Source organism: Xenopus tropicalis, chromosome 2, assembly GCF_000004195.4.
Source record: "Xenopus tropicalis strain Nigerian chromosome 2, UCB_Xtro_10.0, whole genome shotgun sequence".
NCBI lineage: Eukaryota > Metazoa > Chordata > Amphibia > Anura > Pipidae > Xenopus > Xenopus tropicalis.
This window is the reverse complement of record NC_030678.2, coordinates 154,954,714-154,970,501: the sequence shown is the minus strand read 5'-3', so window position 1 is coordinate 154,970,501 and position 15,788 is coordinate 154,954,714. Positions and strand designations below refer to the sequence as shown.

Sequence of the window (15,788 nt, the reverse complement as noted above, 5' to 3'; positions counted from 1 at the left end):
CCATTCCCAGAGGCTATTATCCCCCCACTGCTACTATAGGCACCATCTCTCCCTACTATACCTGCTATCCCACAGCCACAGTCCCTTCCCAGAGGCTATTATCCCCATTGTTACTATAGGCACCATCTCTCCATACTATGCTATGCCCCTTCTTATTTGCAACGCTACAGATACTTCTCATCCAATCTGTGTAAATAAGCTTTATTCATTGCACATTCCTATACAGCTCCCTACCTACACGTACACTTTTACTAGGGATGTGTTGGTGCGGGGCCTATAGCAGCAGCCTGTGTGTAGATAAGCACCCAGACACCCTTCTCATTTCCTTGCTTTGGTTCGCCGTCAGCGAGCTGCGCAGCGAACTCCCATGATGCCTCAGGTTGCGCATGTGCAGAAAGGACGCAGCTCAGGAAGAGGAAAAAAATAGGAAAAGAGCAGGGGAAGAGAGGAAAATAAGAAAGGGAAAGCGCTTGGGAGAGGGGCGGCGGGCTTGGCACTAGCGTATATACGGGAGCGCCCGGTTTGTGAGGGAGAGGGGCAGCGCTGGGACGGCTTGTTGTTACTTTATTACTAGGCCTGAGCGCTCCGCATAGGCCCAAACTCGGGGGGTGTTCGCTTCTTCCTGACACCCAGGGACCCCACTGTGCGTTCTACCAACTCTCTCTCCCCTCCATGGTGGCGCCGGGTAGCGGGGCTGGAGCAGTAGCGCGGCCATGAACAGCGGACTGACCCCGTCCCCGTCTCCGGCAGTGGCGGCAGCAGGTCCCGCGGGGGTTCCCGGGTCCAAGCTCAAGTTCTGCCGCTACTACGCCAAGGATAGGACCTGCTTCTACGGGGACGAGTGCCAGTTCCTACACGACGACCAACTCGGGGGGATCCACGGCAATGGCAATTCCCCGCTCAGCCTTCCCGGCGGGGTCCCAGCTGCTGTCTACCCGCAGCCCGTCACCCCTGTGGGAAGTAAGAAGTTGGATCTGGCGGGACTGGAAGCCCAGCGCTTGGCCAGTAAGTAGTATAGGCTCTGGGACATCGCTGCTGAGGGGGTGTGGGAGTTGTAGTTCTGGGCTGCAGCTTGGACACGCCTACCTTAAATATCTCTCTGCTACTTGCTGAACTGTAACTCTCAACACCTTTCTGTTTGCATCACAACATTGAAATGGACCAGAGAAGTGTCCCATGGCCCTTCCTGCTCATCTGACTATTGGTAATATTAGCAATAGATACAAGTTGTAGTTCAACTCTACGAGCTGGGGAGCTACAGGTGTCCCATTCCAGCTCCCACAATACATGCATTGTGTGTATAGGAAACTGAGTGTGTAACTCCCCTCTGCTGGAGCCCATGCACAAACCCATTATTGCACTAAACATGTAGGGTAGGCCTGCCGGAATCATGGCTAGGGTGAGAAATGGGAGCAATGAATATCCACTAAAGAGCCACTAAATAGGGCACACTATAGCCTTGTAGCCTGGGGTGCTTTATAGGGGAACTATAGCAAAAATAAATTACCAGTTCTAATCAACTTTTCAATTTTTTTTAGTTTTTGAATTGCCTTCATTTTCTCAGCTTTCAAATGGGGGTCACTAACCCCAGCCAGGCCCGGATTTGTAGAGAGGCCACAAAGGCCCGGGCCTAGGGCGGCAGAAACCTGGGGGCGGTATGCCGCCCAGCCGCACTAAAATCTTTTAAAATTTTTGTTCACGTACGGAGCAATGGGGACTTCTCCCCACTGCTTCGTATGCAACTTTGGCCGACCGCGCATGCGTGCGCGCAACCCTGCCCCCCACGCTCTTCGCACGCATTGCGCATGCGCACTCGGGGGGAGGGGGGCATGCCACTGGGGGCGGCCTAGGGGCGGCCGGTTTAGAAATCCGGCCCTGACCCCAGCAGCCAAAAAAAACTATTGCTCTGTGAGGCTGCAGTTTTATTATTGTTTTTGTTACTTTTTATAGCATATTACTCTATTCAGGTCCTCCCCTGTTCATATACCAGTCTCTCGTTCAAACCACGCCCTGGTTACTAAGGTAGTTTGGACCCTAGCAACCAGATAGCTGCTGAAACTATAAACTAGAGAGCTGCTAAACAAAAAGTTACACGACTAACAAAATGAAAAATCAATTGCAAATTGTCTCAGAATATCACTCTCTCTACAGCAGGAATCCCCAGCCTTTCTTACTAGTGAGCCACAGTCAAATGTAAAAAGACTTGGAGAGCAACACAAGCACCATAAAGGTTCATGGAGGAGCCAAATAAGGGCTAAGATTGGCTATTAGAGAGCCTCTATGCACACTATCAGCTTACAGGGGAGGGGGCTTTATTTGGTAGTAAATTTTGTTTTTATGCAACTAAAATTTGCCACCAAGTTAGGAATTCAATAATAACTCCCTGGTTTGGGGGCACTGAGAGCAACACCCAAGGGGTTGGTGAACAAAATGTTGCCCCCGAGCCACTGGTTGGGGATAACTTCTCTACATCATACTAAAAGTTAACTCAAAGTTGAACAACCCCTTTAATATGAACTTTGTCTGCTGGAAATATGAAACCTTCTTAATATACCAATTAAGTATTAAATATTACGTGCCGTTTCTGGAATAATCACCTTACACCAGGGAACCCCAACCTTTTTTACTTGAGAGCCACATTCATATGTGAAAACAGTTGGGGAGTAACACAAGCATGAAAAAATCTACCTGGGGGTACCAAATAAGGGCTGTGATTGGTTATTTGATAGCCTCTATGTGGACTGGAAGCCTAAGAACCTAAAGGAGACTCTGTTTTGCATTATACCTATTTTTTTATTCAACTAAAACTTGCATCCAAGCCAGAAATTCAAAAATAAGCACATGCTTTGAGGCCATTGGAAGCAACATCCAAGGGGTTGGGGAGCAACATGTTGCTCGCGAGCCACTTGTTGGGGACCACTGCCTTACACTCTCCTATCCCTCTCTCAGCAACCTGACTCTCTTGATGCAGGAGTCATATTCTGATTCACAGGTCTATTACTTTACTGGTGTGAGCTTCCTTTGTCTAAACCAGTGCTGTCCAATTTCTGGGCCTGCATGTAGAGAATTTTTTAGAAAGTTACTTATTTCCCGGGATCCAGTTAGTCAAGTAGTCCCTGGCCAGGAGTAATAAGCAGTGGGATGCAGAAAGCTGTACCATCAACTTCAGTATATCAGTTAAAAGTCCAGTAAGAAGTTAGTGGCATGATATTATAGCGCTGTAATATAACATTGATAGTACTAGAGTAAGGATGTAAGTGACACAGTATCCATCAGAGGAAACTGTTCATATGGTTACACTTATTTGTAAATCTTGTCTGTGTCTGTAGTGTAACTATGTAAGGTTTTGTCTCTCATTGTTACCAAGACTCCTTGTTTTTCTTTCAGTAGTGTTGATGAAGAGAAAAAATTGTAAGACGCCTGTAATGATACACGATTTTTCCACCTGCTAAGGTATTAGGTTGCAGCATTGAAGAACGCACCTGTTGGAACTGATGCAGAACAATGGGCAAGTGTAGGAATGGTGGAATGTTACTGTTATGGTTTAACACCCTTTTCCAAAGTAGGGTGTGGCTGAAAATATATGAAGTTTTTATGTAGTGATTTAACAATATAATTGAAATTAAGCTGTGGGTATCCACATGCCAGAGAAGCTGGCCACCATCCACTTTGGAAAGTAGAGGGACTTCAGTGTTTTTGCATCTTTTCTACTAAGACCCTCTTTTTAAGCGCATTCAGTTGGGCTTTTTTCTCTGTGCACCCCCCAGTAATTGTAATCACTTACCTGAAACCCCCGGCCGGTGCTCCTATTAGGAAAAAACTGCACTGTCCCGGAGTTAATGCAGGCGAGTGATCCTGTTCCTTCTCCTTTAGACGAGGCCTGCACATGCACTGTTGAACGAAAAGCTAAGTTCAGCTTTCCACTCCACTGCGCATGCGCTAAGAAGGAAGAGGATCGCTTCATCACATACACCCCAGCTGGTGCAGTTTTCTCCTAACAGGAGGTAAGATGGGGGTTTCAGGTAAGCGATTACAATCACTGGGTGGTGCCTAACCTTTTTGCACCCCTAGTGATGGTAACTTTCCTTCTCCTTTAAGAACCTGTTCATGAAAGATATTACAGCAAAATACATAAAGGCATTAATCCCACCTATAACTTGTTGTGTAGCACAGCCGTCGTCTGTTACCAGCTTCTTTTATAGAAGCAAAAGGTAGAACAATGGCAACTGATATGTTTGCATTGATACTGCTGTATGACTGTGGGCAGTTTGTAAATCAGTCTAAACCTTTGGACATGAAGGCAAACAACTAGAGCTAGATTTCAAATAAAACATTATTATGCCAACATGATATAAGGCAGTGACCATGTTTGTGGCATTTTCTATATGGAAAATGTTCCAGGCCTAGTTAGATAACGTTAGAGCATCAAAAAAGTTTGAATTCTATGGAGGTGGCAATGAACATGTGTTGTGTTAACACTGGAAGCTTTAAGCCTATGAGTAGTGACACTAACATGAAGTCTCCTGGTGATGATTATCTTTAGTTGACTGCAAATCATCAATATATTCACTACATGAACAAAAGTATCTGGATCTGATTTCCAAACTACAGACATTAATATCGAGTTGGCCCTCCCTTAGCTGCTACATCAGCCACTACTGTTTTAAATAGGCTTACCCACTAGGTGTTGGAACATTGTTGGTGGTATTTGCTTCCATTCAGCCATAAGTGTGTTCGTGAAGTATGGCATTGATGTTGGTGATTAGGGGGCCTGGCTTGCTATTGGCATTCTAGTGCATCCTACAGATGGTTTGTTGGGTTAAAAATCAGAGTTTTGTGCAGATTTGTCAAATTTTACTCCTTTCTCAGAAAACCCATTTTGTAGGGATCTTTCTTTGAAGTTTGGGTAAGGCTTTTGCTGTTATTGCACAGTAAAGCAGCAGGCACAACATTTTTAAGAATTTCATTGTACCCTGTGGCCTTAAGATTTACTTTCACTAGACCAGGGGCCCTGTCTCAAACCGTGGAACACAGCCCAGAACCGTTATTCCTCCTCCACCAAACTTTACTGTTTAGCATTGTGCATTTTGGCATGTAATGTTCTCCTGGAACTAACCAGACCCAGCCTTTCAGTCAGACTGCCACATGGTAAAATGGCATTTATCATTCCAGAGTCCAACAGATTGAACACCATTCTAACCAGAGCTTGGCATTGTACATGGTGATGTTTGGTTTGTTTTCCATTGACTAACCATAAAAATCCCACGAGCCGTAACGATAGTTCTTGTTGCAGCTGGAGACAGTTTTGAACTCTGTAATGGGTGTTTCCAACTGAGGACGTCATTTTTGACACAGTGTCCAAATACGTTTGCCTAAAAACATGTCTAAATGCTTTTTAACTTGTCTACATAGAAAAAAAAAGCATTCGAATGTAGAAGGGGGAAAAAAGAAACCTGGGAAAAGTACAATTATTGTAAGTTTAGGCATTGTCTGAAAATACTGAAATATGTTCCAGGGTAAGGTTTTATACAGTGTTGGTTATAGGTTAAAACTTTTGATATGAAACTAAGAGATTTACAGAAAGCTTAAGAACATTTCGGTTCCTTCTTCAAAGCTTTAACTGAAGTCATATTTAGAGATTCCCAGACCTGCCTTTGATTCTGTTGAGGAAATTGAGCAGATATTTTAGTTACTTAGCCAAAGTAAGGCCCAATGACTTTCATTTAATCAACCAATAAACTGATCACATATTCTGTATATTGTTGAGCAAGTTGTGTTATGTCTGTGATGTCATGCAGTAATGTAGTTCATACAAGCAAGAGTCTTACTCCTCATACTAAAGTGGCTCTAAAAAATGTGGCAGAGGGGCTCACATTCAGTGCCAGTTAGAGAGACTTTGATTGTAAATCCATTTTGCCCTTTTTGTTACACCTGAAAGCTAAACTTTGAGATTTGGGGTGAAGTCTTGTTAGCTGTCCTAGTTATTCTTGGAACCAGGGGCAAATGACTGTAACACTACTGTTTACCTATGTATATTCTTGTGAACTAAAGGAAGCCCTGAGCAAAGGTTGGACTACCAAGGTGAGCTAGAACTGAAAGTTTGCCAACCACTGCTAAAATCTCCTGGTCTGTGTCACTGATATGGATTCTGCCGAATTGTGGACAGTCATTACTGACGTTGCTGTTAAAGCTATGTAAAATGTATAGTGGTAATGGCTGCAGGAACCTGTAACTTCATCTGTGAGTTCAATAGTGATGGTTCAGATGTGTCAGGTCTGTATGTATAAAGGCCAAGAAGCTCTGTAGTTTATAACACTTTTACCCTTGTTGGATTTGGTTGAACTGATGCAGTAGCTGTCTTATATTTTTGCTCAAAACAAGCAGTTGTGCAGGTATGGGATCCGTTCGCTGGAAACCCGTTATCCAGAAACCTCCAAATTACAGAAAGCCTGTCTCCCATAGATGTCATTTGAATCAAATAATTCAGATTTTTAAAATTCATTACATTTTTCTCTGTAATAATAAAACTGTAAATACATAAAAATGTATTTGATCCCAACTAAGATATAATTAATCCTTATTGGATGCAGAATAATCCTATTGGGTTTAATTTATGTTTTAATGATTTTTTAATAGACTTAAGATCTGAGGATCCAAATTACATAAAGATCCCTTATCTGGCAAACCCTTGGTCCCGAGCATTCTGGATAATGGGTCCTATACCTGTACCTACACTAAAACTGAAACCATGCACGACTCCAAATTAGTTGTTCCTTTTAAAACACAATGCATGGGATACCGAAGTGTTTATTAAAGGGATGGTTCTCTCCTCAGCTGGTCTTCATGTTTCCTAGTTTTTAAATTATTTGCCTCTCTCTCTTCTGGCTCTTCTCAGATTTTAGATTTTCAAATTGATTATTTTGTGAGGCTATATTTTTGTAACTGTTTATCACTTCTGATTTTGTTTAGGTTTGTTTATATTTCCATCTTTCATTCAAACCACTGCCTGGTTGCTAGGGTAATTTGGACCCTAGGAACCTGATAGCTGCTGAAATTTGCAAACTGCAGAGCTGCTGAACAAAAAGCAAAATAATTCAAAACCGCAAATATTTAAAAATGAATATCAATTGCAAATTGTCTACATGATACTAAAAGTTCATTTAAAGGTTAACAACCTATTTAAGCCTGGCTGGCTTTTTAATGACTGCGTTGGTTATGTCATGAATATAAGAAATACAGCATTTTTCAGAAGTGCTCATGTATGCTAAAATCCACAAATGCGAGATAATGTGCCCTTATTTTAAGCAGTAGAATAGTCTGAAGTTAAAGGAGAAGGGAAGTCATTTTGGCATTTTACTGCCAGTAGATTTGCCACATTAGTGCCACCTAGAGCACTATATTTATTCTGCAGAAAGCTTTACCATACCTGAGTAAAGAGCCCTAGAAGCTCCCTCTCTTTGCCTAAGATAGCAGCTGCCATTTTAGCTTGGTCTCTGTAGCTTCCTGCTGTTGCTCAAGCTGCTGGTAGCTCTGGTCACACATTCTGATGGGAGGTGGAGCAGGAGAGAACTGCGCAAACTCCAGCCCCAGGAATGAAGGATTTTTCTGGGAGGAATTCAGATACCCAAGAGCATGTGTACATAAAAGAAGACAAGAAATGCTGTGTTTCTTTTGATAGAGGACTCTGTTTATGGCTGTATTTACATAGACCTTTCTGATAAAGCTTACTTAGTTTTTACCTATTTTCTTCTTCTTCTTTAAAGGTGTATTATAACCCTGATTTATCAAAACTTGGTAGACTAAAGGGGCCCAAGCAGTATCAATTATCTATTTTCGGAGTCAGAAAACTGAGAGCTGCCAGAGTGAGCATTTGCTATCAAATCAATAGTTCAGTGTTGGGTTTACTTGCTGCCCTTCTCAATACATATCATAAGACTGGCAGCTCACTTATTTGGTTTTATGTTGTAGTGTCCAACCACATGAAGGTCAGCCTCTATAGAAGAGGGTTGATTGGAGCCAGTGTTGCTGTCCGTCTTGGTTGGATGTATATTAGGAAGCACTAACGTGATCTGATCTAAAGGAGTATTGGCTGCCATGAAAATCAAATTTTCTTCCAAGATGTATCCTATTTGAAGAGCTATTAGATAAACGTATCTAAATATCTAAATCTCTGTAATAAGGCTGTATAAGATGAAGTCTGATTATTCTTGTGGGTAATTTGCTCCTTAGATTAGCACGCTGAGCATGCAATTGGCACACATGCCAAGGAATTTCTCTTGGTTTATGTGGCTTGGAAATGAAATGGAAATATTAGCTGATTTCCTTTTTCTCTGCTTGTACTTGATTGTAACTAAGCTGTATGGACCCATAATGGTGGCAAAACAACCCTATTGGATTTATTTCATGTTTAAATGATTTTTTAGCAGACTTAAGGTATGTAGATCCAAATTACAGAAATGTCGCTGGTCCCATGTATTCTGAATAATCACATACTTGTGGCTGGGTTAGCGGTCTATGTATGGCTAGCTTTATACATAAGGCATATTTGTATCCCAATTCTTCCTTGGGCTTCAGTTTAAAATTAAATGGGGAACTCCACCCAAATTTACACTTTTTGAAAACTAGACATAATTTTTAAGCAACTTTGCAATATATATCAATTCAAAAATATGCAGTCTTTTAATGATTTTTAATGTAATAATATGGTTTGGAACAGTTTTGTAAGCCTGGCCCCCTGTTCCCCTGCATATTCTCATTCTTTGCATGTCTGAATGAGATATGGAAACTAGGGCAGGGGTGTAAGCACTGGAACAAGTAGATGACTGATTAGAAGAGTAGAAAAGAAGTAGTTGTTCTCCTTTCTGCAATGCAAATTTAATGTGATATTTACACTTTTTAGTACATTTTGGCAATTTTTGGATTGAAAATTTCTTGTTTTCCAAACCTTCCTGGGCCTCTGCTGCAGCCATGTGGTTTTTCAGCTCTCCCTGTCTATTTAATAGGCAAACACAAGTGCTAATAAGTGGGTGCAGATTGCAAAAATATATTTTACGTGGATAGGAATGGTTGGCGTGCCCATGGTAACTATTAGAACTTTACATGTTGCTACTTTTTAATGTAGCGAGCGCCTCTTCATGTTTTTTACTTACTTGTCCACCAATTCAGGCTTGCTTATATTGTGCGAAACAAAAGAACTAGATTTTGATGGCTCCTTTTGAACACAATTTGGCACTTGTACAACCTGACAAACTAGTTTCGTAGGCCACATAATGGCTGCAGCTTCAAGAAAGACGCCTGACTAAGTTTAGGTATTGTGTGTGGGCTCCCCAGCAAAAAATCCCAGGTGGACCTGCAACACACACACACACACACAAAATCATGGTTCACAGAGATATTAGACCTCAAAGGGGAACTTAAAAGAAGTCGGAAAAACAGTTGGTGTATGGGGCCAACCCTCATAACTGGTACAGTAAATACCAATTATCTAATATTTTCAGCTGTAATAGCTGCTTAAATCTGGAATATAATATACCCTGTATGGTTACCACATTCTTGCAGCAATCCCTTGCGGTTCTGTAAATGTTGTGTTTCACAACATCGCTGTACTAGTGGCTACTTGTGCATGGGGATCTCCACTCAAAAACTTGGCTGGTGATCTCAAAAATAAATATAACTTGCTAATTTTTTTGGGATGAGGCAGTAAGTTTTCATATAGCTGAATGCCCATGCTTACTCAGTGTATGGCCAGTTTAGGTTTGTTTGTTATTAAGGATGTTGTCTATAATCTTTCTTTTTGCAGATCTACAAAACACTGCTTATCTTCTATCCTATTGATTTATACATGCATAGAATTAGGAAGAGGGGAGTGTTCAATAGATGGTATCGCTAGTGACTTCCTCTTTAATATACATACTTGCTAAGGGCTCTGGCACACGAGGAGATTTGTCGCCTGCGTTTTTTCCCCCCGGCACTTTGGTGACAAGTCGCCACGACAATACACACAAAGAGATTTCATGCGAGTTGAGCTCCAGGCGATCTGCTACCCATGGTACCACTCAACAGTTACCCCTCCCACATGTTTACTCAAGTCGCTCAGAAAAGGGTCTGTGTGTGATTTGAAACAGCAGGCGACTTTAAGTAGCCTTGTATGTTTTGACGCTGGCTTGGCTTGTCGCCAAATCGCTCTTTTGAAAATCGCCGGCGACAAATCTCCTTGTGTGCCAGAGCCATAAGGCTGCCTGTTTCTCCTTGAATCTGCTTTATTCTAATCAGCTTGGTAGTAAGCAGCAGGGAACAAACTGTTGTATCTAAAATACTTATTAAACCACCAGTCTACTGGCCCTTTAGCTTCTGATTGCTTGGTAGAAAGGCTAACATTGTCGAAACAGCATAACACGATTGTATCATTGTATGTATGCATTTAAAGTGGGGGTTAAGCTGACCATACGTTTTCAGATTCTAGTCGTCTTATGACGAACATTCAGGTATCGATTGTGCAATGATCTGAAACTAACATTCAGAATGAAACTGTAGCACTGAAGTCCTTAAAATAACAAATGTGATGATGTTTTGGCCAGTAATTGCCAGACAATGATTGTATGAAAGTTATGTCTGGGAAATACATTGTAGGTCCCCCAAGGATATCATCTGGTACACAACACATGCACAGATAATATCGTTATCCGACAGAAATTTTCTAACCTGTCTATTTAACTAAACAACCGGTCACCATGGTACAAAAATTGTCGGGATTATAATAAGGAGCCCACGCTCCTGATAATTGTACAGAACTTTATTTCAGATGATCATATTGGTGCCTGTATGGCCAACTTTACAAATGGCCTTTCCTGAGAAAAGCATGGCAATGAAACACTGGCAGTCATTTCCGTTCTGATGGTCAGTAGGTTTCTAGGGAGCAACTATTGGTCAAAGGTGAACAAATTAAAGTTTTATTTTGTTATATGTCTTTAAATAGGCACTGAAAACCCAGTTGATGTTATGGATCCTCATTGAGAAGTGTCATCTTGCACAAAATTAACGTTTTCTTTTACACCCAAGTGGGAAACCATTGTCCTTTTTGTTTAAGTGTCAATCGCCCAACTGCTAACTTTGGTACCTATTAGCCCAACAGTGCAGCCTTACATTAGCACCCATTGGATGATTCCATATTCAAACACTGTTGAGGTACTGAGGTCCATCCCTCTGACTTAGCACTGCGCTCACTTACAAACCATGGGAGAACTTCTAGTTTTCCTTTATGTTAGCATATATCAACAGTGATGATAAAATCCTACTAATATTAGTAGCCTTAAAAAAAATGTTGACACCAGAAACAAAACCTTATTTTACATCAATCATAACCTGTCTTTGCTTGCTATTTATAATTTTGCCATAAAAGTGTTTGCCCAATGCTTTTACTTTACCGATCCAACCCCCTCTATAATTATTAGTACCATTTATTTATAAAGCGCCAACATATTCCGCAGCGCTGTACAATAAGTGGGTTTCATATATTGGACATACAGAGTAACATATAAAGCAATCAATAACCGATACAAGAGATGAAGAGAACCCTGCCCAAAAAGCTTAGAATCTATCTAAGCCCTCCTCTATGTTCCTCTATGAGGGGGCTGCAATATTTGTCCATTAGCATTAGAAGCTATAACTGACAGGCTGAGAAGGGACAGTCAGGTTTAGGGACTTCAAGTAACAATTACTTACAAAAGCAGCCCTATCAGCGAACAATGGTCAACGTGACCTATAGGGAAGTTTTAATGTACATTAATAAAAAGTTTTTTTTAGTGTCAGTATCATATAAGGCACAGTGCTTGAGGTAGCTCCAATGTGGTGAATAATAGATTGTGCACACGTAAAAACCTAGAATAGTTTTGTCCATGACTAAATCTTCTCTAAAATATTAGTTAGAGGAATGATATATAACAGTGGTAAAGTGGTTAGCAATTGCATGCGATAGCGTGGCAGATTGAAGGGACAGATTAGGAGGGAATGAAGTAAGCAGTGTTTTGCATGACATTGGACTTCTTTTTTTTTTTTTTTAGTTTTATGTTTGTGTGGCTAAGCACTATACAATATGTAAGTACAAAGGCGGCCTGATGTGGCCCCATAGGTTAATTTCACCAACTTGGAATCTAGTATAAGGTGTGACTGCTGTCCCTTCCAGCAGTTCTGCCTATAGATGCATTATTGCTCAGCCTTGTTGCTCAATCTATAGCCAGTTTAGCTTCATTTGTTCAGAAATGTGTAGGCTATAGTCTTCATTTTGCATATCTGTGAAACTCTGCTTATCTTGTGTAAGCATACTGATTTATAAATGCATGGAATGTAAAAGAGCAGAGTGCTCATAGATAGTATCACTAGTGACCTGTTGCTTCCTTTTTATTATTCTTGTAATGCTGTGTGCATTTCTCCTTAAAGCTGCGCAATACTGATCCGCTTGGTAGTTAGCAGTGGGAAACAACTTTTTTTTTTCTAAAATTATTTAAAATTAAGTTGGTCAGACAGGACCATAATAGACAGATATTGGCCTGTTTGACTATTGAGTTGATGAGTTGATTGCAATGGAAGAGAGCTTGGTAGAGCCCCTGGTTTTCGCTTCAAAAGCCAAAATATGGGACAGTTATTGCTGTATATATAAATCCAAATTATTATAGGTGCAAATTAAACCCTCTAGTGGCCAAAGAGGGAAACAATGACTAAATATAAATCCTCACCAGAGCAAAAAGTTAAATAATATGCACTTTATTAAATTCCATTAAAGTAAACCCCATGTACAAAGCCTAACACATTTCATGCTTTCCCAGCACTTTATCATAGGCTCACCAAAATAGTAATTTACACATCTATGTACACCATGTATGTATATATAGATGTGTAAATTACTGTTTTGGACAGCCCCTGGTTTCCCAGCACTGTCCTCACAACCAGATGGAAGAGACATCCGTCGACCTGGCATAACTGCCTGCCTAGGGGCCCCCGAAGGCACTGATGGCAGAGCAGGCAAGCCCAATTGTCCAAACACCATTGACACTATAATTGCATGTATGTCCACAGCGGGGTTATATATTACAGGAATGGGACCTATTATTCAGAATACTTGGGACTTGGGGCTTTTCGGATAAGGAGTTATTCCGTAATTTGGATCTCCATATCTTAAATCAACTAAGTCATTTTAACATTAATTAAACCCAATAGGATTGTTTGCCTCCAATATGGATTAATTATATCTTGGGATCGAGTGCAAGTTACTGTTTTATTACAGAGAAAAGGGGAATCTCTTTTAAAAATGTAATTTATTTATTTAAATTGGAGTCTCTGGGAGATGGTCTTCCCATAATAAATAGCTTTCTGAAAAAACAGGTTTGCCTGTAACAAATCCCATACCTGTATAGCTGGCAAAGCTAAGTCTGAAACCACCCATGTTCCTTCGTATTGCCATAAATTGAAACTGGGTGACAGGTGATTCATAGTCCGAAAATGCACATCAGAGTATTTTGTTTACCACCTGTACTAGCAGTGATATTCAGTTAGGGTTATGGCACGCAGGGTATTTTGGTCATCAGTGTCGCCTCAAATTCCCCTGATTATGTTATATTACCCTGAGTGGCACCTGTTGACACAAGTGAAACCTCTGCAGCAAATATTCTTATGCGAATATATAGTCAAAGATCCATTTTTTTTCCACTCGGAAACAGTGAGAGGCGACAGAGGCATTTTGTTGCCAAACAAGTGGTTCTCTTCCCAATGTGACCACCTTAGGCTGTTCCAATAGTTTGGCTATAGGATCGAACTATTGGAAACAGGGATGGTAAGCAGCCTTTCAGGGTGAGGAACATACATGCAGTCTTCGTCCCCAATTGGCAGCTTACATCTGCCTGTGTGTGTGGCCACTTAAGCCACTAGATTTGTTCAGTACCAATAAGTGGGTATTTCATTTTTTTTTTTTCTGTATTTTTTTCCAGTTCCTGGTTTAGATGGTGGTGCTATTCCAGACACCAGTCTTACAGATTCCTACTTCAGTACCAGCTTTATTGGTCTTAATGGATTTGGAAGCCCAGGTGAAGCTACCTACCCAAGAATGCAGGTAACGTAAAGTAGTGGCCTCTATTTTTTTTTCTCTTAAAACATCTTTTTACTCTTTTCCAACACCTCCGCCCCCACATTCTGTATTTTAGACATTTAACTGACTTCCAGTCACATACTAAAACTATATCTGTTAACCCCCTTCCCTTGTAGGGGAATTGCAATCACTAACCTTTGACTCAGGCCGGTGCTCCCCTTCACTACACACAAGCTGTGGGGATATAGTCTACTATTTACATACAGTTTTGTCACTTGTCTTGGGGGAGTAATGTCCTTTAGAGTAAAAAAAACAAGACTATTGCTGTTTTCTGCCTTGGGTTCTTTAAATCACAATAAAATGTTGGTAAAAACACTGGTCATTTCCCTAGCAGTACAATGGGAAGGTCCACAGCCACTATATGATGCTTAATTTGTGCTCTTGGAACTTCTGGCTACTGCCCTGCCAACATTTGCTGCACAGCCTCCGGAGGCCATGGTATCTCATAAGCTTGCTCTGTGCTCTAACTAAAGTTGGCTGTACATTTAAACATGTACTGTTTCAACCAGGTCTGCACATGAAGGAATTTCTGCCTATTTTCAGCCACCTGTGGGTTGTGACAGGTCAGGCTAAATCAAATGCCTTTGGACAAATGTCAACTCATTTGGGACCAGTCAAAAAAATTTAACTGCTAACCAAATGCAGGCCAGATCAGCTGCTAGTACAGGTATCGGACCTGTTATCCAGAATGCTTGGCACCTGGGGGTTTCCAAAGGATCTTTCTGTAATTACCTTATGACTACTAAAAAATCATTTTAAAATAAATCAAAGCCAATATGATTGTTTTGCCTTCAATAAAGATTATTATATCTCGGTTGCAATAAAGTACAAAAGGGCTGATTCACTAAAGTGTGTTAATTTTTATCACATGTTTTTTTTTGAGTTACAATAGATGCGCGATTCACTACAGTATTACGGCGTGCGTTAAGTTGCACATCGCATGCGTTAATTTGCGCGCCGAAATAACAATAACGCATGTTTTACAAACACTTAGACACGCTAAATATCGCATTAGTCTATGCGAAAATTAACACCTACTTGAGGCAGGCAGTAAGTACAGTTAATCAGCTTTTGGCAACACAATATGGACTTTGCAGTGGGATTTATTCAAGTCTGTGTTAGAGTAATGCAGCCTCCAGTTTGCAGGGAAATGGTCATTTTCAGTACAGTAATTTTCCGCAAGTATTGGCGTGAATGGCTAAAATGGCGTGCGTTTATTCGCACGACTATTTATACGCGGGGCGTTGATTAGCGCATGTACCGTCAAATACTGCACGAAAATAGTCTTTACGACTAAAATAATGCATGCAGTATCGCGCCTAAATTAACGCAAGTATGCTTTTAGTGAATCGTGTGTTAAGTTGCGAAAATTTAGACGCGATAAAAATTTTACTGCATACTATAAATACCGCACGTTTTAACGCACTTTAGTGAATCGGCCCTAAGGTTTCGTTTTATTTCTACAGAGGGAAAAAAAATAAAAAATTTGAATTATTTGATTAAAATGGGTTTCCAGATAATGCATCCCATACCAGTATTTATAGAAGTGTGACTATTGTAAAAAAAAAAAAAAAAAAAAAAAATGTTGGTACACTGTCAGATCTTTGACAACTTTTGTATATGAAGGCATCATTATCCATCCCACTTTGTT

The 15,788-nt window shown here is 40.8% G+C and overlaps 1 protein-coding gene across 2 annotated transcripts in view; it reads left to right on the top strand.

Annotated features, from left to right (window-relative positions):
* Positions 1 to 307: 307 nt before the first annotated feature.
* Positions 308 to 15,788, top strand: part of pan3 (poly(A) specific ribonuclease subunit PAN3) — a 35,532-nt gene continuing 20,051 nt past the window's right edge. The window contains exons 1-2 of one of the 2 annotated variants that reach the window (XM_012957062.3): positions 308 to 1,005; positions 13,980 to 14,101. In XM_012957062.3, coding sequence (XP_012812516.2) covers positions 714 to 1,005; positions 13,980 to 14,101 — 414 coding nt within the window. In that variant the 5' untranslated portion in view covers positions 308 to 713. 2 annotated transcript variants of the gene reach the window in all.